We start from the raw sequence: 22,286 nt of genomic DNA, 5'->3' as shown, positions 1-22,286 counted from the left end.
GTGGATGATACCATTGTTTGAAAGAGGAACTGGGAAAGGAGGGCCAGGCTTTCCCCATCTGAATATGGGTATTGGACATGTGGTCATCCACCCCAGGTGCGCCTGATGTGGGGAGTGGGAAAGACACAGCACCATCTGTGAAGCATTCTTCCCCCCAAAAATTGAACTTTGTTAGTCAAGCCTCTACAGCTAATTGCCCATATGCAGAACATTGGATTAGGATAGAACAAGTTCAGTGACACCATGAGGAAGACCGACAGATCTAGAACATGAGATATCCTCATAGATAACTTGTTTCGAGCAAGTCAATGTCTGCTTTTGTCTAAACACAACTAAAGAGACATAATGAGCAAATAGAAAATGTGAACCTTGTTTGTATCCTGACCTGAACACACTAACTACAAATAGCATTTTTTAAAAAAGATTTTATTTATTTATTTGACAGGCAGAGAACACAAGTAGGCAGAGAGGCAGGCAGAGAGAGGAGGAAGCAGGCTCCCCGCTGAGCAGAGAGCCCCATGCGGGGCTCGATCCCAGGACCCTGGGATCATGACCTGAGCCGAAGGCAGAGCCTTTAACCCACTGAGCCACCCAGGTGCCCCACAAATAGCATTTTTGAAATAATTAGAAAAATTGAAATATGGACTCTGTTAGAGAGGAGTTGTTAATGATATGGTGGATGTAAATACATATATAACAAAAGTTCCATTTTTAAGAATCTTTAAATTTTTTTTAAGGTTTTATTTATTTATTTGACAGAGAGAGACATAGCGAGAGAGGGAACACAAGCAGGGGGAATGGGAGAGGGAGAAGCAGACTCTCCTGTTGAGCAGGGAGCCTGATGTGGGGCTTGATCCCAGGACCCTGGGACCATGACTTGAGCCGAAGGCAGATGCTTAACGACTGAGCCACCCAGGTGCCATAAGAATCTTTTAATTTTGAAATGATTTTAGACTTACAAGAAACATGGGAAAAAAGCATTCCCATAAACCCTTTTCCCAGCCCTAACCCTAACCCTAACTGTAACCCTAAAGCCCTAAACTATATAATCATAGTACAGTACATAGTATAGTTACCCATATATAATGCTTGAAATCAGACACTAACATTAATATAGTGCTGTTAACTGATGAAGACTTTTCAGATTTCTCCCGTTGTTCCTTCAAGGCCCATTTTTTGGTCCAGAATGCAGTCCAGGATCCCACAGTCCTTTTAGTTGTTAGGTTTCTGCAGCCTTTCTTTGTCTTTTTTGACCTTGACACTTTGGAAGAGGACTGGCCATATAAAGAGGACTGGCCAAAGTAATTTTGTTATTTGCACTTGCTTGCTGTTTTCTCTCAGCTAGGTAGAAGGCATGCATTTTCCATAGATGTCTCCAGAAGCCTCCTCAGTGGGCCACGTCAGGGGTTGCATGATGCCAACACGCCTTCTGTGAGGCCTGTGCTTTAGAGCTACGTACTGAAGGTGGACGGAGGAAATGATGTCATGTCTGTGATTTGCTTAAAAATACTTCCAGCAAAAAACCAGAGGCAAAGTAGCAACAGATGAAGCAAGAGTGACAGTATCTTGATAATTCTAGAATCTGGGTAATGGGTGTTTGTGGGTTTATTATGCAATAATAATAAGTTCTTTTGTCTCAATAATATGTTCTTTTGTTTATGTTTGATATTTTTCATAATGAAAATGAGCGCTCCTCTAATGATGAATGTTCTCAATTGTTTTTAGGAAAGTTAGCAGAAGAATATAGGCTTTTCCCTTGTTTTGTTTGTATTTTTTAATTTGTAGATTAAACTTAATGACTTGACAGCTTCCATGCTTAGGATGACACTTTGGTGATATGGTGTTTTCTTTGATTTTTTTTATAGCTGTGTGTATCGCGTTCCTTATTGGTGTGGCACTCATCATTGCAGTATCCTTTCTGAGGTTTTTGTTGAGGTGAGCAAATGTTAGGGGAGGGCACAGTTGGGGGAGGTAGAATATAGAAAAAAATAAATTCAGGAAGGCTAGTTTGGTCCTTTCAGTGACCTTTGATTAAATGAATACTTAACTGGGTCCACCATGCACAGTCCAGCCTGGGGTATGAGGGATCAATGTATTATAAGAGGTGGTCCCTGACTTCAGGGTCATGATAACCTAGTTCGAATGGATCTTTGCCTTCAGTCCTCCCAGATGTCTGAAAAGAGAGAAGAAAATGCTCGAGTCATTATTCCCCAAAGGATCTCACAGCCTGCTTTGGTAGTGAGTGGGAGGTGGCCTGGGCTGATCTCAGGAGGCAGATGCTGCCTTACACTTCTCCTGTCCTACCCTGAGCCCTGAGGCCACCCCTCTGGTCCAGCTTTCCAGCTCCTGCCCTCTGGGCATCAGGCTGCAGAGATGGAGGCTGGGGTGCTGGATCTCCAGACCTTGGCGTGGACTCGCTTTTCCCTGCTTGAGACTGGCAGCTTGGCGAGGGGTTCCTTCTCTGTCTGCCTGGCTAACAGCGAGTCCACACGAGATAAGAGAGTGAAAGTGAGTGAATAGACTGGGAAAGAAAAGGAAAGTCACATAGATACAGGCTGGCAGGTCACCTTTGAAAGGAAAGTTTTTTCGTATTTTTAAAGAAGTAAGATTGATGGAATTTTCACATGCTCAGCCTGTTAGGGTCAGGAAGGATCACAAGATTTTATTTATGGGTGTTCAGACTGTATTCTGACTGTATGGGTGTTCAGACCATATTCATACTGGAAGAGAGAAAACCTAGTATTTCAAATCTGCTGCCTTGAGGAAACCTAGCAGCTTGGGGTAGTTCAGATACTCTTGACTCTCTTCCTTTGTGCATCCTAGAAATACAAGGGTCTGTAAGGGTAAAAGGACTACTTCTTGCTCAGAAGCAGATTTTTAACTTGACTGCTTTTTAGGGGCAGAATTGTTTGTTTGAATTAAGATATTGTCAGTCTTTTGGTAAGATGCAGATACTACTCCAGTTTATTAATGTTTTCATTTGGTCCCTTTAATATGAATGGATCTTTGGCATCACTTTTTAAAGTAATTGGTAGCTGATCTTGAGCTCTTGGAAAGGGAACAAACCCCACCTCATTCCACTGTGGAATTGAAACTCCTCGTAGCTTGTGGTTCACCTCTTCAGCCATCAGACTCCTGATGGCAAAGCAGGAGTCTCTTGTCCCTTGCCCCAGCACTTTCCAGCGGGCCCCTGGAAGTCCAGGAATGTTTGGGTGTGTCGGAGGAAACAGAGCAAAATCTGAGTTGGTAGTAAGAATACCGGTTCTCTCTCTCCTTTCATTGGGAGGACAAGCATGGAAAAGGAAATCAAGCGCGTTTCAAAAATTTTAATTTTTAAATATTTTACCTTCTCCTTTCGCCCTTCTTATGTCTTGATTTTAATAGTTTTCATGTGATGGTGATGTTACCAGTGCTGAATAAAGTAGAAATAGGAGTGAGTTGTGGGGAATAAAGAGAAAAAATAAGAATATATGCCTTAGATAAGTGGGTCATATTTAGAGGCTGATTTGAATAATTAAGCTGGAGAAAAAAACTTATGAGACTGAAATTGAACTGGCTCTTTTGTGATAAGAATTACTGATAATAAAATTATTGATAATAAAACTAAGGAATTATTGATAATATTTTAAGACTGAATAATGGAATTGCAGTTCTCTTAAAAAAAAGAGGGGTTGTTTATTTTTTAGATCTACAAACTGCAGTATTTATGGATTAAGTGATACCATGTTTGGGATTCTTTAAAATAGTCCATCTAAGGCAGGCAAGGGGGTGAGGGGTGGCAGTGTGGATGAAGTAAGACCCACCACACTTAAAGACACCTTAAAATGTTTAATTCTTTGACTTGTATAGAGTATGAACTTAATGAATTTTTTTTAGTACAGTACCTAATCATTTTGAAAATTCTGCCAAATAAAATAAATTAACTGAACTTTTTATTTATTTACAGTTTAGACGACTTTCATAATTGGATTTCTAAAGCAATAAATTCCCGGGAAACTGATCGCCTCATCAATTCTGTGAGTTATTAGAATGCAACACGTGTGGTGGTTTTCTCTATTTGGAATTTATAATTCCCTATTTAATAATCTTTATTATCTGGCTTAATTAATCTTATTTATATTGTGGAAGGCCAGGTCAGTCATGTGTTCTGTAGCCTTCATAAAGAGCAGGCAGCCTTATCTGCAGCTCTGGTGAAGAGCACCATCCCCTTTTCTTTCCTAGTGAAGCTGGAACTTTGGGTTGCATTATATGCATGATGTGGAGACATTTTTCTCTCTGCAGGCTGCACTGTTGAATCGATCCAGTTAAATAGAGAATATTAAGATAAAAACAATAGAGCCATCAATATGAAATTAAAAATAGATGGCTTCCTGTGGTAATTAAATATATTACTTACTTTAATAAATTCATTATGGACATAGATATGTCCATAAATGGGCATATTTGCTTGTCCTCTTGTACCAAATGCACTTACGGACCTGGTCTTTGTGGTGGTTCATCAGCATGGCTTGGCAGACAGCACAGAAATCAACTGTGAAAAACTAAACCTCTGGGTGGGACCTTTACAAAAGCAAATTAAAGGATTGTTCCAGACAATGGTTTTTAGCTCTCCCATCTGTTAATTTCTTTCCTAAAAAACCAGAAAACTGAAATTAACTCACTAGTATTATCAACTGGCATGTTTCTCTCCCCATTTTTCTGAAGGAGCTGGGGTCTCCAAGCAGGGCAGCCTCCATCGGTGGCGATGCTCAACCGGAAGCATGGCGTCCGCCCGCCGCAACAACACGCCTCCGCTGTGTAGACACATTCAGGGGGTATGTGGGGCTTCCATGGGGCATGGTGGGCACAGGCAGTCTAGAATTACATGTTTACACATAAACACGCTTTTAACTATTTTACATATCTTTTACTTCGTAGGATAGGCAGGACTTCTTGCTGTGAGAATAAAATCAGTGGCCTCTCTTTACTCAAAAACTGTCATGATAGCAAGTATAAAGTTGCTGGAGAAGAATCAAGGGCGAGTTTGCGCTAGTACGGAGATTCTGCTGAGTTAAAGGTCATGTGGGCAGGCCGTGGCATGTCCATCTGCACCCCCCTGTCCCATCAGACAAATGAAACACCAGCGTGCGCCAGCCCCGGCCCTTCCCCACTGCTAGCAAAACAGCTTGAATATCAAGCCTTCTGGGAGGCAAATCCAGCGTCCTGCAGCAACTTGTTATTTTAGAGTTTGGGTAGAAGTGTGAGGGCCAGGACCCAACTCTGGAAATAAAGTTTAAAACCATATAGCTGAAAATAAACATGTAGGTGTTAGGTCTTCCATTTCTACCCATGGAGGGCTTTCTTTTCTTTTTCTTTTTTTTTTTTTATTAAGATTATTTATTTGATAGAGAGAGTAGGAGATAGAGGAGAAAGAGTAGGAGAAGCAGACTCCTCACTGATTGAGGAAACAGACCCTGTGGGGCTTGATTCCAGGACCTTGGGATCATGTCTTGAGCCAAAGGCAGACACTTAACTGACTGAGCCACCATGTGCCCCTTATGGAGGGCTTTGAAACTCTGGTGATAATTACAATTCTGTCCCAGCCTCCTCAGACACTGAGTGCTCTGGGGTGCATGTTGGAAGCCAGGCAGTAATAAGAATTAAAACCACTGCAAAGGATTCTTGAATTCTCACCCTCTGCCAGGTACTGTTCTTACTTGTCGTAGTTTATTCAATCTCTTCACAATCCCGTGAGGCATGTCCTTTTAAAATGTGAACACATACAGGTGAAGAGACTGGGCCACAGAGTTAAGTAACATGTCTGAGGTCACTTGGGGATGATGTGGGATGGCTGGGATCCGACTCCAGGAGTTTGGCTCCAGAGTCCCCACGGATAACTTCAGTGACACACTCAAGTCTTCATTCTTCAGTATCTTACAGAATCAGCATTAAACAGTAGCATATTTAGAGTCTGTTTTATCATATTCCTCTCTCTTTTTTTTTTAGAAGAAAGGCAGGGAGAGAGGCAGAGGGAGAGAGAGAATCTTAGACTCCACGCCCTCCATGAAGCCCAATGTGGGGTTCGATCTTAAACCTGAAATCATGACTCTCTGCAAGAGTCAGAAGCTTAACCAACAGCCACCCAAGAGCCCCTATTCCTCTTTTTTTTGATTCTCATTGCCACTTTTGGAGATGAGATGTTAGCTGGTAGATAGGAACTAACATTTGTTAAGTGCCTAAAATGTGCCAAGCGCTGGTTAGGCGCCATGATACACATCATTTTCCTCGGTGGTTCCAGGGGTCCCTGTGGGTATGTTCCCTGTCTTATAGAGGAGCACACTGAGGTAACTGATGAGAGTTTTGCCCTAATAAGAGTTGAGGGCCCATGATTCGAGCCTTCAGCTCTAATGACTATGCCTTCTACTACAGTTCTTTAAACCTGCAACACAGAGCGGAGTGATGGGAAATGTTCTGCTTTGTTTTCAAGTTACACAGTTCAGTGTCAGTGTAATTTTCTCTTAAGAAATCATGTTGGAGGGGTGCCTCCGTGGCTTAATCACTTGAGTGTCTGACTCTTGATCTCAGCTCAGGTCTTGATCAGGGTCATGAGTTCGAGCCCCACATGGAGCCTAGTTAAAAAAAAAAATCAGGTTGGAAATGTTGGCAACCGAAGGGCTTTGTGTAGGGCCCAAATTGTAGTAATTAGAAATAATAGTTTCCTGCTCTTTAAGTGTATCTGTGTTGTGACTGCCCCTGTGAGTATAAGTGTGTCTCTTGCAGTTGGGCCATTCCCTGTCACATGGGCAAGCCCTGAAACTGTGCTCTTTGCTGCTTTACAGGATAGCTCTCATCCTCATGGTCTTCGTCAATTATGGAGGAGGAAAATACTGGTACTTCAAACACTCAAGTTGGAATGGTAAGATATTTCCTAAAAGTGGTATTGTTTGTGTAGGACCCCTTCAGAGAAGTGTGGACATGAGAGCCTCTCACCATCCCCTTAGGAGCTCAGAGGCAAGGCCCCACCAGCCTCCTCTGAGTGCTGATCTCCTGCCCCCAGACCTTTAGATGATGCTGTTAACCCTTTTGTTTTGTTCTTGCTTTTGTGTGCAGTGGCTTTGTAATGCTTCACTGTGATAACAGTGGATGGCCAAGACTCTGCTGCAGGGCTATGGGACTCTGCAGAAGCTGTTAAGAATTTAGTTGTAAATGATTCTTGTCATCTAGATACACTTTTTATTACAGCCACACGGGAGTTTTACCTTCTAAGACTCATGGTCCCCCTCAGGGTGCCATTGAACTCAGATTGGTCTGAGCGGTGTTGAGTAATGGTTGTGAATCTGGCTCAGTAGTTGGTTTAAGAATGGATTTTGAATAACACAGCTTAAAGATAACAGACTTGTCCACAGACTTCTACTCTGGTTTTCCCCTGCTCAGTCATGTTCTTAGGAAATGTACCAGGCCTGGTGACTGGATCCGGGTCCCCAAGGAGTGTCTGTATGTTACTTCACAGTGTTTTCCTGTAAACTCTCAGTGTGAGTTTACTTTCCATATATAGCAGTATATAATGGAGCCATTCGTTTTAGGAAATATTACATTCTAGTGTCTTTTTCCTTACTCTTGTGCTTGTGTTATTTTCTAGGACTGACGGTGGCTGACCTCGTATTCCCATGGTGAGTTGCAGTCTACCACCAGGTCTTCCCTAGGTCATCCAAGTGTCCAGCTCATGCTGGAGCCTTTCTCTGAGACCATCCTTGAGTTTTGGGCCACAGGCCTGTGTTACTCACAGGTCCTTCCAAAAGTTATGTTACTGGATAGTTCATATGCTTGGTAAGAGGGTGTATCTAAAACCTGCATATAAAAGATGAATGATTTCACAGGGAACATTTTGTTCTTATAGATATGGTATATACATCTTGGGATCTTATAGGAAATCATAAATTCTGAATATGTGATTAAATCCCACTAATCCTGAAAATAAGTATAAAAATCATATTTCCTAAAAGAAATTATAGTATATTGGCATCAGGAAATTCTGATAAGTATGTAACAGGGCAATGATAGTATTAAATTAAAATTTAAAGTAATACAGGAATGATCCACTCTGTCTCTGATCATCTGTGACTTGTTCACCTTGTTAAGGGACCCTGACTTCCTGTATAGTGTGGGATTTGTGTCATTGCCTCTGACGCTTTGAGTGACTTTGTCCCATTTGTAGGAAGTAGTACTAGCTATTGGTTTATGTTTTTGGTCCCTTGTGTTTCATCACAATATGAATTCAGGGTTTCTTGAGGAGGAGCTGCGATTCTTGCTTGAGGTGGTTTTGGGTTTGAGGAAGTTTTACATGCCTGAAGACTTGGTAATTATTTATGTACTTTTTTTTTTAAAAGATTTTATTTATTAGAGAGTGCGCGTGCATGAACAAGGTGCAAAGGCAGAGGGAGACACAGACTCCCTGCTGAGCTGGGAGCCCAATGCTTGGTTCGATCCCAGGAAACTGGGATCATGAATTGAGCTGAAGGCAGATGCTTAATGGACTGAACCACCCAGAGTTCCCATTTATGTACATTCTTTATGAGATTCCCTGTAGGAAATGCGTTCTTATTTCTGTTACTCGACACTTTTTATCCAATTAGGTGACCCCAAGAAGGGAAGCCAGGGGATATCAAGAAATGTGGCAAGGGCAAATTCTCACCTCTGTTAGCCCTCATGCTCAATCATTGGAAAGATTGCTATTCTGACTTTTTTTTTTTTTAAAAGAATTAATTTAGTAAAAGGCAAGAAAAGAGGTATGTGGCTCAGACAAAATTTGAAAAAGAAATAGCTTTCATTTTTCTTTCAGGAGAAAGAGTGAATATAGGAATGATTGATGTATGTTGTTTGTTTCTCAGGGACTTTGAGGGTGTGGTCATGAATGTCTAGTTGTTTCAATTCTAGCATCTTCATCATTGTTTCTCTCTCTCTTTTTAAAATTTAATTTAATTTAAAAAATTTTTAATTAACATATAATGTGTTATTAGCCCCAGGGGTAAAGATCTGTGAATCGCCAGGTTTATACACTTCACAGCACTCACCATAGCACATACCCTCCCCAGCCACCCTCTCCCTACACCCCCGCCCTGCAACCCTCAGTTTGTTTTGTGAGATTAAGAGTCTCTTATTGTTTCTCTTTAATAATAAATGGGAGACTTTGTCCTTGGATTGTACTCAGCCCTGAAGAATTTTCGTTATAGGATATGACTTGATGGTGCACAAACCTTATAGTCCAAAATGGTTTTGTTCTGATTCTTCCTCCAGTGTTACTTTCGTAATTGGCTACTTTAGAAAAATAATCTACCACTTCTTTTATGTAGTAGATTACAAAATATTAATGATATATAGACCAAAAAAAAAAGCCACCCTAGAAATGATCACCTCTTTATAGCTGTCTTTTTTTCTAGGTTTGTATTTATTATGGGATCTTCAGTTTTTCTATCAATGACTTCGATACTGCAGCGAGGATGTTCAAAATTCAGATTGCTAGGGAAAATTGCATGGAGGAGTTTCCTGTTAATCTGTATAGGAGTGGTCATTGTGAACCCCAATTATTGCCTTGGTCCATGTAAGTATTTTTTCACCTCTTGTTAGTATATATTGTGGTTGAAATGTGGAAGCTACATGTCATAATTTAAAAGAAATATAGTTCTTCCATCTCAGATTCCCGCAAAAAGAACAGTTGTTGGAAAAGTATATACCTGCTTGTATAACTCCGGGCATTATTGTTACTGTCTTTGGACTTCAGACCTGGGAAGAGCTTCTAAGACCACTCAGACCCTTCTGCTGTACAAAGGAAGACTCTGAGTCCTAGAGAGATTGAAGTGCTTTCTGTGGGTCTTCTGAGGCAGGAACAGAGTAGTAGGGCCAGATCAGATCACCTTGTTCTGGACCCTGCCTTCCTGCCACTTTGGATTCATCGACTTCCATAATAAGGAGATTGGTAATTCAAGAATCCACCTTTGTCATCACATGTATGCCCGCTGGGTTGCTGGAAAGGAATATCTCTGTTATTGCTTTAGCAGTGAGTGAGATGGGAAGGCCGAGGGAAGGACGCATACCCCGTGCTTGGGACGTGCATCAGGGTCAGGGAAGGCAAGCAATAGTTAGCTGTGTCCAAGGGGCGTACAGTGGCATTAGCAAAACGGGACACAGTTATCTGGACAGTAGCCAGATTGTCCCCATGGACAAGAAGCACTAAGAGTAGCCATTAGGGGGAGATAGAGGTCACTTCCAGTTGGGGTCAGAAGGGAAGGTATCATTGAATAGTTGACTCGATGCATCTCAAAAAAATGAGCTACTGCTCCCAGGAGAATATATTGTAGGATTCATTACATGGTCCCATTCTTCCAGTGATGTAGCCATGTAGCCTATAAGACAGGGAGAGTCTGTTGGTGGCCTGTGCTGGCTCTGCAAGTTGCTGGTGGATGTGGGAGTTGACTGAATCCATACCCAGAATGATAAAGGGCTAGGAGAGGAACTTCAGGTAGTCCTTGCTTTATCTCATACTGAATGAACATGCGTTTTTTGTTTTGTTTTGTTTTTTTAAGATTTTATTTATTTATTTGAGAGAGAAAGTGAGAGAGAGCATGAGAGGGGAGAAGGTCAGAGGGAGAAGCAGACTCCCCATGGAGCTGGGAGCCCTATGTGGGACTCGATCCGGGGACTCCTGGATCATGACCTGAGCCGAAGGCAGTTGCCCAACCAACTCAGCCACCTAGGCACCTGAACTCGTGTTCTTTTCCCTGTGTCTCAGCTGGCCACTTCCTGCTATGAGTTTGAGCCAAGTCCCCTATGCATTCCTATCTCCAAAGGCCTAGACAACAACTTAAGTGCAATAGAGATATGCTCCCCCCTCTAGAGAAGAGTAATGTTGTCTAGGGCAGGAAGAGGAATGCTGGCTAACACTTCACCAAATTTGTGCCTTTTGCAGTGTCTTGGGATAAGGTACGAATTCCTGGTGTGCTCCAGAGGCTGGGGGTGACCTACTTTGTAGTTGCTGTGTTAGAGCTCATCTTTGCTAAACCTGTGCCTGAAAGTTGTGCCTCGGTAAGAAATCCTACTTTTAAACATAGGGTCGGGGGGGATGGTGGGAATCACTGTATGATTTTCAGAATTTTCTTTAGTTCTGGGCAGAGTAGTGTATCTCAGTAGACTCCTTAACTCTATTAGTCAAGTGCATCTTTTTTTCTTCAATTAGTTATTTTCCTTTAGTCTTTACATCAATCCTTTTTCTCTGTTGTGGGGAAAAAAAACACATACCATTAGATCTACCCTCTTAATACATTTTTAAGTTCCCAGTAATCAAATGCATTTTGATGGCATTAAATAATATCACCATCAGCTAGTTCACTAGTTCAGTCTTTGGGGGCATTACTGCCAGTTTTTCCATTTCGTCATAGTACAGGATATTTAGAAAACTCACAAAACATTTCAGTGTCTATATGGATGCTGTGAAGATTCATCTTAGATGAATGCCAGAGTAGGGTAGAGGAGAATGACAGTATTATCCTTGGCAGTCTTGACTACTTCATATTTCTTTTTTGTGGGAAGTATGAGAGCCTCACTTCTTTCACGATTGCTTTCTATCTTACTATAAATTACTCTGTTGAGATACCGCAGGTGGAGCTTTTTTCCCATAGTAGAGACAAATATTCAGGAAGAAATGCTTAAATTCTTCTACTTGGGGTCCTTCTTAATAAATTAATAAAGCATGGGGCGCCTGGGTGGCTCAGTGGGTTAAGCCGCTGCCTTCGGCTCAGGTCATGATCTCAGGGTCCTGGGATCGAGTCCCGCATCGGGCTCTCTGCTCGGCAGGGAGCCCGCTTCCCTCTCTCTCTCTGCCTGCCTCTCCATCTACTTGTGATTTCTCTCTGTCAAATAAATAAATAAAATCTTTAAAAAAAAAAAAATAAATAAATTAATAAAGCCGTATTTGTTTTCTGGCTCCTTTCCGTATATGTGACTAGCAAATTCATTACTAAACTGATTTTCTTGGCTCTTCCTGTAATGATTGCTTGGTCATATATCCTTGGAGTGTATTGGATCATTATTCATTTACCTGCTCTCCCTGCTAGGTCATTGTTTGTGTACCCTCTGCTGTGGATTTTCTTGAGACGAAGTGAGATGAGACATGAATGTGGGCTTGGTTAGTCTGTGGAGGTTCATCCGCCACCCCGACAATGGAGCGAGGGTTTGGGTGAGATACCAGGGATAGGTAGGCTGTACTCTTTCCTTCAGTCAGGACAGCTCCAAAAGTTTAAATTTCATTTTCCTTTCTTAAAATGTGGTTTTTAAAATAGATTTTTAAATGGCAGCTTTATTGAGGTATATTTCACATACCATAAAACTCACCAGTTTGAAGTGTGTAATTCAGTGATACTTAGTATATTCACAGAGTTGTGCAGTAATCACCATTACCCAATTCTAGAACGTTTTCTTTACCTCACAAGAAACCCTGTACTCACTACCAGCCACTTGCCGTTCCTCGTGACTCTCCCAGCCCCAGGCAACCCCTCCTCCACTTTCTGTCTCTGTAGATTTACCTGTTTTGGACATTTCATATAAATGGAATTATATAACATGTGCCTTGTGGTTTGGTTTCTTTCACTTAGCATATTTTTCAAGGACTGTGTATTGGTGCTTTATTCCTTTTTATTGCTGAATAATACTTCATTTTATGAATGTACTACTTTCTTGATACATTCATCAATTGATAGGCATTTGACTTATTTCCATTCTTTGGCAAGTATGAATAAAGATTCTATGTATATTTGTATATAAGTTTTTGTGTGAACATCTGATTTCAGTTCTCTTGGATGTAAGAGTAGAATTGTCCAGTTAATTTTTTTTTAAGATTTTATTTATTTATTTAGAGAGTGAGCATGAGTAGGGGAGGGGTGGAGGGAGAGGGAGAAAGCGAATCCCAAACAGACTCCATGCTGAGCGCAGAGCTGGATGCAGGGCTTGATCTTACCTGAGCCGAAATCAAGAGTTGGGCACTTAACTGACTGAGCCATCCTGGTGTCCCATCCAGTGATTTCTTCTTAACTAATGTTTTACTATATTCATGGAGAGGGGCAGGTAGACCACATAACGTATATGAAATAAACATGCATCTGTTTTTGTATTACTACCATACAGGCCAACAGAAGAATCACCAGGAATTTCCCAAATATGTTTACTGCTTATTTTTTCCTCTTCTACTTACATGTAGTTCATTTTTGTTTTTTTAATAACTCCTCACTCAGGAGAGAAGCTGCTTTTCCCTTCGAGACATCATCTTCAGCTGGCCCCAGTGGCTCTTCATTCTAATGCTGGAAAGCATTTGGCTGGCTTTGACATTCTTCTTGCCTGTTCCTGGATGTCCTACGTAAGTGAGCCCATGTAGGTAATCCCTTTTTGCATGTCCTTTTCTGCCAAGTCAGAGCTTCTGGGGTGAGAACTTGCAGATTTCCGGAGGAAGAGGAACTTGCTTTCTCTCTTTCTTCTTTTTTGAGGCATCATGTGTATTGGGAGAGGAGTTTGGTGTATGTCCAGAGGACTGTCTCCATGAGGCTTTTTCGGGGTCTGTTTGAAGGGAAGTTGGGCTGCCCGCCTTAGCTTGTGGGGAGTAGTCAAGTCAGAAGAGCATCTGTGAGGAGTGCGTGGTGCCAAGGGGTCTCTGTGTTTGAAGCTTCTTGTTGGGCTCTGACTGTTGCCAGGATAAGCCTTAATTCCCACTGAAGTCTTGTTCATTAAGTACATGTTTTCACTTTCCCAGTGGTTATCTCGGCCCTGGTGGTATTGGAGATTTGGGGAAGTATCCAAATTGCACTGGAGGAGCTGCTGGCTACATTGACCGCCTGCTTTTGGGAGATGACCACATTTACCAGCATCCTTCTTCCGCCGTGAGTGAGACGACCTTGCACTTTTAGCGAGACCCTTGGGAGCTCTGAAGTGAAGGAAAACAGAAAGGACTGGCCAACTGGAGACTCTGTCCATTTAACAAACTATCATGAGAACTAATTTTTATTTGAAAAGTTCACTGATTTAGGAAATGGAATGTTTATTATGGGGCTGTGTATCTCAGTAACTTTGGATTTGAAAGTGCAGATGTGGGGTGCCTGGGTGGCTCAGTGTGTTAAGCCTCTGCCTTCGGCTCAGGTCAGCATGCCAGGGTCCTGCGATCAAGCCCCACATCAGGCTCTCTGCTCAGCAGGGAGCCTGCTTTCTCCTCTCTCTCTCTGCCTGCTTCTCTGCCTACTTGTGATTTCTGTCAAATAAATAAATAAAATCTTCAAAAAAAAAAAAAAAAAAGTGCAGATGCAGTGGATCAGGCATGTGGTGGCTCAGCTCAGACTTCCTGGCAGCAGACTCTGAGGCCCAGATTGGTGTGTAGGAAGCTTTCAGGTCATCCTTTTGGAATCAGCCCCTGCTCAGGATCAGAGGAAGCAGGAACGGGCAGAAGGGGACGTTGGACTGGCTGGTAGTTACACAAAACCTTAGCTAATCTCCTGGGGGCCTAGACTGGTGCTTTAGAGTGGTTCTGAATTGGGAGTCAGGGATCGGGCCATTGGATGTGGACCACCCTCAGCAAGGGAGTTTGGCTCTTGGAGAGACAGCTATCTTCAGTCAAGGACAGATCCAGAAAAGGGACTTGGCTGAGAGCTTTTGACCAGTGATATTTCTACTAGCTTAGGGAATGAATACTTCAGTCCTAAGAGGCATGGGCAGGGGGATATCTGAGGGATGCACTGTGGCATCCATTGCACTGTTTCCAAATTTCTGCAGTTTCTACATGGATGCTTGTTTTATAATAAAATAATACAGATATATATTTAAAAAAATTTTTTTAAAGATTTTATTTATTTACTTGAGAGAAAGAGAGCACAAGTAGGCAGAGCAGCAGGCAGAGGGAGAGGGAGAAGCAGGCTCTGCTGAGCAGGGAGCTGGATGGGGGTCACGATCCAAGGACCCTGAGGCAAAGGCAGATGCTTAACCGACTGAACCACCCAGGTGCCCCCAGAAAATGTTATTTGCCGTAAAGGAAGTTAGGAAGGAACAGACTTTTTTTGTTTTTTTTAAAGATTTTATTTATTTGAGAGAGAGCACAAAGGGAGTGGGGTGGGGTGGGGCAGAGGGAGAGGGAGAAGCAGGCTCCCCACTGAGCAGGAAGCCTGACATAGGGCTTGATCCCAGGACCCTCAGATTACGACCTGAGCCGAAGGCAGCCACTTAACCAACTGAGCCAGTTCTAGGTGTCTCAGAAACAGCTTTTTGATGTTACAGTAGGGTTGACTAAAGGGAATAAACCTGACAGTGACGAAGGTATTATGGACAGTTTTGGAACCAGTTAGGGATGCATCAAATCACTGGCCCCTGAAGTTGAAGTGGCTGTTCTGGGTCATGGCTCATCCCTGGGCTCTACGGTCCCTTCTGGTATCACACACCCCACACTTTAATGATCAGAAGTATTCTGCCTATAATCCCCAAAAGCTGGCCATGAATTTCTGCAGCAAAAATGAAAACCATTGAATTCTGGAGTGTTTTTAAGTTTGTATTTGATCTCTGAATTGTTTGCATGCATTTTGTGGTCTGAGTCCTGCCTTCTTTTTCTGTTTTGTTAAGGTGCTTTATCATACCCAGGTGGCCTACGATCCAGAGGGAATTTTAGGGAGCATCAACTCCATTGTGATGGCATTTTTAGGCGTTCAGGTATTTGTTCATTTCATTAGGGTATACATTTTTCTGACAGTTCATGATTATTCATCACTAATTCAAAAACTGTTTAATTAAAACAAGTAATTGGAAGCATACCTTCTATGGTCTAATAAATTCTGTTATATATGACAGATTGTCAAAATCAGAAGTTGCTAAAATTCAGCACATGGAAATAATTAGGTATAATTCCTATATTACCTCACCCCCAAATTCTCATTGTTTATATGGCTTATCTTAGGAATGAAGGCATAGCAGTTTCTGGGTAAAAGGTCTCCCTGTTGGAGGGTGCAAAATGTTTGGGTGCTGGTGGTGTTGGGAAGTCCCTGTGTTCCTTCCTGTCACATTTCTTTCTTTTGTACCCACTCTGTATACTTTTAGGTTATGCATATTGTATACCAGAGTCAAATACAGGTTGTTGTTCTTGGTTTATCTGACATGCGATTTTTTAAAAATTCTGAGCAGTCTACATTTTTTCCCCCCTAAAGTTCTCCTTATTGGTGTTTGAAACTCTTTTTTGAGCAGAGCTATCTCAGGGGAGGGAAAAGTCTGTAAAGCAGCAGATGGAAGGCTCTGATGAAAATATTCATGTCCATGTGGCTTTTGAGTACTTGAAATGTGGCTAGTATGACCAAGGAACAAAATTTTAAATTTCTTTTCAATTAATTTAAATTTAACTTCAAATAGTCTCCAATATGGCTAGTAGCTACCATATTGGATAGTGTGGATCTAAAACGTATACATTTTGGCGATTCATATTTAGAAATACTGCTCTATACTCACCTCTGTAGCACACTACGGTTCACAGTGGGTACTTTCACATATATTCATTTCATTCTGGTATCTGCAGATCTGCAGGGATGAATCCAGGCCACCGAGAGCAGCCTGGGGTAGGGTTAGGAGTGAGACCTGGGGCCACACTGTCTGGGCTTGAACCTGCTCTACCACTTTTTTTTTTTTTTTTTTTTAAGATTTTATTTATTTATTTATTTGACAGAGAGAGATCACAAGTAGGCAAAGAGGCAAGCAGAGAGAAAGAGGAGGAAGCAGGCTCCCTGCTGAGCAGAGAGCCCGAGGTGGGACTCGATCCCAGGACCCTGAGATCATGACCCGAGCCGAAGGCAGCGGCTCAACCCACCGAGCCACCCAGGCGCCTCTTCTCTGCCACTTTCTAACTGGGTAGCCTCGGGCATGTTCATCCCTCTGTGCTCTGATAGCATCTACTTCAGGAATGGGTGGAGAGGACTGAGTAATTTCTGTGAAATTCTAAGAACTGGCACATAGAAAACATTCATAAATTTTAGTTTTAGTCACAAGTTATTACGAACATTTTCTTATCCTTTGATGTTTTTCAGAAATTAATTCCTAATTTCAGGGGATTTGAGGCAAAGTCCAGATTGTACTGCTTCTGTTTCTGCCTCTAGTACCAGCCTCTTCTTTACTGACACTAAACTGGGCTGTCTAGCAGGCCAGTCTGAGCTGGTCCCGTGTTACTGTTTTTTTTGGGGGGTGGGGGAGAAGTGACTTTCCTCAGCTCCCTCTTATGCATGGGAGAAAGCCTGTGCCTCACCAGTGAGACCCACAAACCCACCTTCCCCCCACCTTCCCAACCCTCTAGCCTTTCTCAGTGACCTGCAGCTCAGGGACGCGTGCTCTTTCAGCCATCTGACCTGTTTCTGTGCATGCTGTTCCATTCTGCCCAGATGCCCTTCCTGCTTTGCACTCGTAGCCTCAACCGGACGGCACTTCCTCCCTGGCATCTCCTCCCATCTTCCCGAGGAGTACCCCGTGCCTCTGTGGCCAGTCGTCAAGGGCAGGGGTGACGTTCCATTCCTCTCGGTAATCCCCGCATCTAGCAGCAGGAGTCTATCTGTTGAGTGATTAGGATGTAGATGAACACAAAACACGAATATACCTTAAGCAGTTCTCTTGGTCATCTGTGTTTTCTTCTCCAGGCAGGAAAAATACTCTTGTATTACAAGGATCAGACCAAAGACATTCTGATCAGATTTACTGCCTGGTCATGTTTTCTAGTAAGTAACTGGCATTCCTCACTAAAATCCTATCTATACATGTTTCGAAGAAAGAAAATGTTGAGCAGCACTGGACAGCAGCTGCCACCACAGCATAGGGTTACATTCTTCACCAGAACAGCTGAGAGGAACATGTCTTTACACCTGAACTCTCAGGTTTATTTTCTTAGGCAAATGTCTTTATAATTAAGAGTGTTTGCTGTCGAACAGGCCAGCTGGAGTCGTGAAGAAATGGTGTGGGTTCCAGTGGGGAGCCAGACCAGGAAGAGCAGGGTAATAGCTATCAGAGGTCTGCTTCCAGATCTCCCAGTGACGGAGAGTTGAAAGTTGGGCTGTTCATTTTAATCTTCACATTTCCTCTCTAATTTATTTATTTGTTTACCTTTGACTCAGGAGAATGCTTTGGAGATTTTTTGTTTTGGAGAATATTTTTAATTATGCATCTTGAAAATAGCTTTCCAGTTAAAAGAATAAAATGTTAGACACAATTTTCAGGCCTCCCTAAGTAATTAAATAACATATTTTCCAGTTTTGAAGCATAATTGTTTTTTGAGATAATATTTTTAAAAACTAACATCCTTCTCCCCCTTTTATAGGGGCTTATTTCTGTTGCTTTGACGAAATTTTCTGAAAATGAAGGCTTTATTCCAATAAACAAAAATCTGTGGTAGGTATAGAAAATAATGTTGGGTTGATCTTGCCGATACTGGATGTGCTCCTCAGGAGCCCTGAAACACCTCATTCACCTTGTAGGTCCGTTTCGTATGTCACCACACTGAGCTCCTTTGCCTTCTTCATCCTGCTTATCCTGTACCCCATTGTGGATGTGAAAGGACTGTGGACGGGAACCCCGTTCTTCTACCCAGGTAAACCTCTAATTTGGAGTTGATGATGGTGACCTAGTGGGCAGGCCCAGAGACAGCTGAGCATGCCCAGTGCTGTGACCTGAGGCCATGGCCCCTCGTGGCAGGTTTCCAAGATGCAGACTGAGGGAGAAAGCCGCTGGGGCCACATGCAGGACATGCCTGGCCTGTTCCAAAGGAGTCCACCCATTTTATCGGTTAAGATTGTAGGGTCACAACCAAGTACCACTTGTTTCTTCAGGCAGTCCTGAGTTGTGGAGCATCAAAAACAATCCAGGGGATATCATTCAGTTTCTAATGCTTCAGCAATGAGACCATGCCTTCTTTCCGAATATAAATGTTCTGCCTTATAGATGATGCATAAGAAATATCAAGAGATACTGGAGATAAATGGTATCAAGAGATAAATGGAATGGTTTTGATGCAAATCTGCCTGAAGACTGAGAGACGCAATCACTTTTTTTAAAGATTATTTATTTGAGAGAGAGAGCATATGCATGCAGGGTGGAGAGCGGCAGAAGGAGAGAGAGAGAGAAAATCTCCAGCGGTCTCTGCCATGAGTACAGATCCCACGTTGGGGCCTGATCCCAGGACCCTGTGATCATGACCTGAGCTGAAACCAAGAGTCAGATGCTTAACTGACTGAGCCACCTAGGTGCCCTAGACCCAGTCATTTTCAGTGACTCACTGACAGATTTTTCTGACCTCAAGTTTCCGTCCTAGAAAAGATAAGTTAATGATTTTGGCTTTCCTTATAGATTTAGTATTCAGGAATTATATCATTATAAATATTTTCTAATATTTGATTTAGCTTATACTTAAGTAAAAAGTGCGTTATTTATTAAGTGTGTGCATTTTGTTTTTTTCACTAAAGTCAAATTTCAAGAATTAAACAGATGATCAGATGTGACTCAGGAAAATATTATTTTCTGTATTTCTTCTCCAGGAATGAACTCTATTCTGGTGTACGTTGGCCATGAGGTGTTTGAGAACTACTTCCCCTTTCAGTGGAAGCTACAGGATAATCAGTCACACAAAGAGCACCTAACTCAGAACATAGTCGCCACTGCAGTTTGGGTGCTCATTGCCTACATTCTTTATAAAAAGAAGGTTTTTTGGAAAATCTGACAGCTCCAGCTGAAATGCATTGCTAGCAGACTCTAGTGGGCCTGCGGGAGTGTTGAAGCAGCCTTTATTAAAGGGAACCATGAATTATAGAATCAGTAGGATGTGTATTTCCCAGTGATTGGGGAAGGTGCTCATGTGCTCTGGCTGGTTTACTATGATGCGGCTGTTTATCAGAACTCTGTATATTTGAGACTTATATGTTTGGAATATAATTGTCTTTTTTCTCCATCTTCTATGTAAATGGATGAATTTAGAATTTCATTTTAAGGATTTGTCATTTAACTCTTCAAAAGGAAATTGCCATGGGCATTTTGTGTCTGTGACAGATAAAACAATTGAAAGTCTAATTTTTATTATCTTGTTTTCCTGTAGACTGCCTTTCCAGGTACACACATGCCAGCCAAGAATACCTTCATTTCTACTGTGGCTGACTAGAAGTCTTATCGAATGGGATGGGTAGTGATGTGGCCCGATATTTTTTGTGGTTAAGTGCAGTTTAGTATTTTAGGAAAGTCAGTAATTTCCTTTTCAGATTTGCAAGGCATTGGTGGGTCCAAAAAATGCCTTTCTGTCTTAAGGGATTCTCTCCTTTTCCCTACTTGGAAAAGGATGTTAAAATATAGATGTGTTATTCCAGCCACTCTTGCTTATAGTTATAATACTTACATACCTATTTGGCTGTCTGTCTGCCTACTTGTCTGTCTCTCACTGTGCGTCTAGATGGTGGCTGGCACCCAGGGTCTAGTGTGGCAGAGAAAAGCACACTGCCTTGCTTGTGGCGCCAGCTTTGCCATCCTTGCCGTGTGAGATGCCAGCAAGTCCCATGGCCTCTCTGGGCGCATGTTCCCTCATCTGTGAAATGAGGGAGACAGGGATGACCTCTCTGGCTCCTTCCAGCTCTTAGGCTCACTGAGGTGGGATACATCAGTAGCTTTTCTGAAATCCTTAGGAAATAATTTTATTACAGAGAACTCTTCAAAATAAGTGATAATGAAAAGTTAAACAAACAAAACAAGACCCTCATTGTAGTAAATCTTTTCAGAACGACCCTCCACAGTGGAGGCACTTTCCTGTGTGGAATCACGAAACTGAAGAAATAGTGTTTCCGGAGTGAAGACAGGAGACATTTTGAAAACAGCACTTTTCTATGATGCATCATCATGCTTAACGACTTTTCTGTGAGAATTCCGTATGGAGGAAAAGGTGGAACAGGTTGTGCTTGGGCCCGCTCTTCCGCGGTGCGACGGGGCCACCTCCACGTCTCTCCGCCGTTACCACAGTAGGGCGACTCCGGCCTGCGTTCCGCCGTGGACCTCCACCCCGAACCCGTAGCCCCCCTCGTCACTGCCCGCGGGTGGCTCCGCCCTGGACACCCGCCAGCACGCCGGCACCCCATCTTCCCGCTTCTCTCCCCAAATCCAGACTTTCCCTCGGGATATTCCCAGCTCCCTGAATGGCTCCTTCTCTGTCTCCAGCTGCGACACTCCTCACCTGTCACCTTACCTCCTCCATGCCCGCTTTGCCATGCTTCGTCATTCCTGTCTTCCGCCCGACACCCGCTTTCTCGCTGCGCGCGCCGCGTCACTCCGGCCCGGGCTTCCCTCAGTCCTTTCTCTGTGAAGTCACTATCCAATGCCTCCACGTGAAGCTTTATGCAGCAGAGCTCGGTTCGGGGAAGATCGCTCTTCAGAAGCTCCCCTCAAAGTTGGAACCGCTTTGTCTGGCGTGTGTGGTTAGAGAACCACCCTCTGCGGAGCCCGCCGCTGCTCCCAGTTGCTTGCCCCGCCCATCCGCCCGAGCCCCGCCCCCTGCTCGGGCCCTGCCCAAGAGGCCTGGGCCCCGCCCGCCCCGTGTTTGCCAGCCAGCTGGGCTCGTCCTTCCGCAGCTCAGCCCTTCCTGCTTCTGTCTTTAATGGGTTTTCCTGCTTTAATTTTCCCCTTAATTTTCTCTAGACCCCCTACTTCTGAAACACCTTCTCTAATCTTGTATTCTCAGACGAAGGTGATATTTTTTCCCTCCTAATACCTCCTGGCATCAGTCTCATGGCATTTACTGCTTTCTGCCTGGTATGATGTAGTTACTTGTGTACATGTCTCATTTCCCGCACCAGTCCCTGAGCTTGTTAAGGGCAAGAATTATGTCTTGTTCATCTATATATTCCTCATGGTGCACACACAGTGCCTGGTACTTAGCAGGCGCTAAATAAACATGTAACAAAGCAAAGCAATGGTGGTTTTTGTTTTTAATATTTAAGTGTTGATAAAATTACTATGCCCGGAGTGCCCCATGAAAATGTTGCTTTTGCTAATGTGTAAGGGGACAGTCGGTGAGGAAACCTGCTGCTGTGCTTCTCTTGCAGCAAGTCATCGTGGATGGTCACATTGATCCCAAGTCCTGGCAAGTCAGCCTGACGTGGGCCTCTCCAGATGAGTTATCCAGAAGCATTTCTTGAATTAGGGAGTAATATATCAGGGTGTTTTGAGCTGTAGGCACCAGGAAATCCTGATTCAGCTGGGTTTTAAGGAAAACTTGGCTCACATAGGAAGGCCCGAGG

General features: G+C 42.9%; 1 protein-coding gene across 2 annotated transcripts in view; it reads left to right on the top strand.

Moving 5' to 3' along the window:
• HGSNAT (heparan-alpha-glucosaminide N-acetyltransferase) overlaps positions 1-21,955 on the top strand; it is a 48,108-nt gene extending 26,153 nt beyond the window's left edge. For both annotated transcript variants that reach the window (XM_045070914.1, XM_013047418.2), the window contains exons 5-18: positions 1,866-1,935; positions 3,947-4,016; positions 4,705-4,814; positions 6,819-6,895; positions 7,619-7,649; positions 9,417-9,577; positions 10,943-11,058; positions 13,260-13,381; positions 13,772-13,898; positions 15,619-15,705; positions 17,664-17,741; positions 18,338-18,408; positions 18,495-18,607; positions 19,551-21,955. In XM_045070914.1, coding sequence (XP_044926849.1) covers positions 1,866-1,935; positions 3,947-4,016; positions 4,705-4,814; positions 6,819-6,895; positions 7,619-7,649; positions 9,417-9,577; positions 10,943-11,058; positions 13,260-13,381; positions 13,772-13,898; positions 15,619-15,705; positions 17,664-17,741; positions 18,338-18,408; positions 18,495-18,607; positions 19,551-19,732 — 1,415 coding nt within the window. In that variant the 3' untranslated portion in view covers positions 19,733-21,955. The remainder of the gene's footprint in view (positions 1-1,865; positions 1,936-3,946; positions 4,017-4,704; positions 4,815-6,818; positions 6,896-7,618; positions 7,650-9,416; positions 9,578-10,942; positions 11,059-13,259; positions 13,382-13,771; positions 13,899-15,618; positions 15,706-17,663; positions 17,742-18,337; positions 18,409-18,494; positions 18,608-19,550) is intronic.
• Positions 21,956-22,286: the final 331 nt, after the last annotated feature.

Source organism: Mustela putorius, unplaced genomic scaffold (genome assembly GCF_011764305.1).
Source record: "Mustela putorius furo isolate JIRA1106 unplaced genomic scaffold, ASM1176430v1.1 tig00003976_pilon_pilon_pilon, whole genome shotgun sequence".
Lineage (NCBI taxonomy): Eukaryota > Metazoa > Chordata > Mammalia > Carnivora > Mustelidae > Mustela > Mustela putorius.
This window is presented reverse-complemented; position numbering and strand designations above follow the sequence as displayed.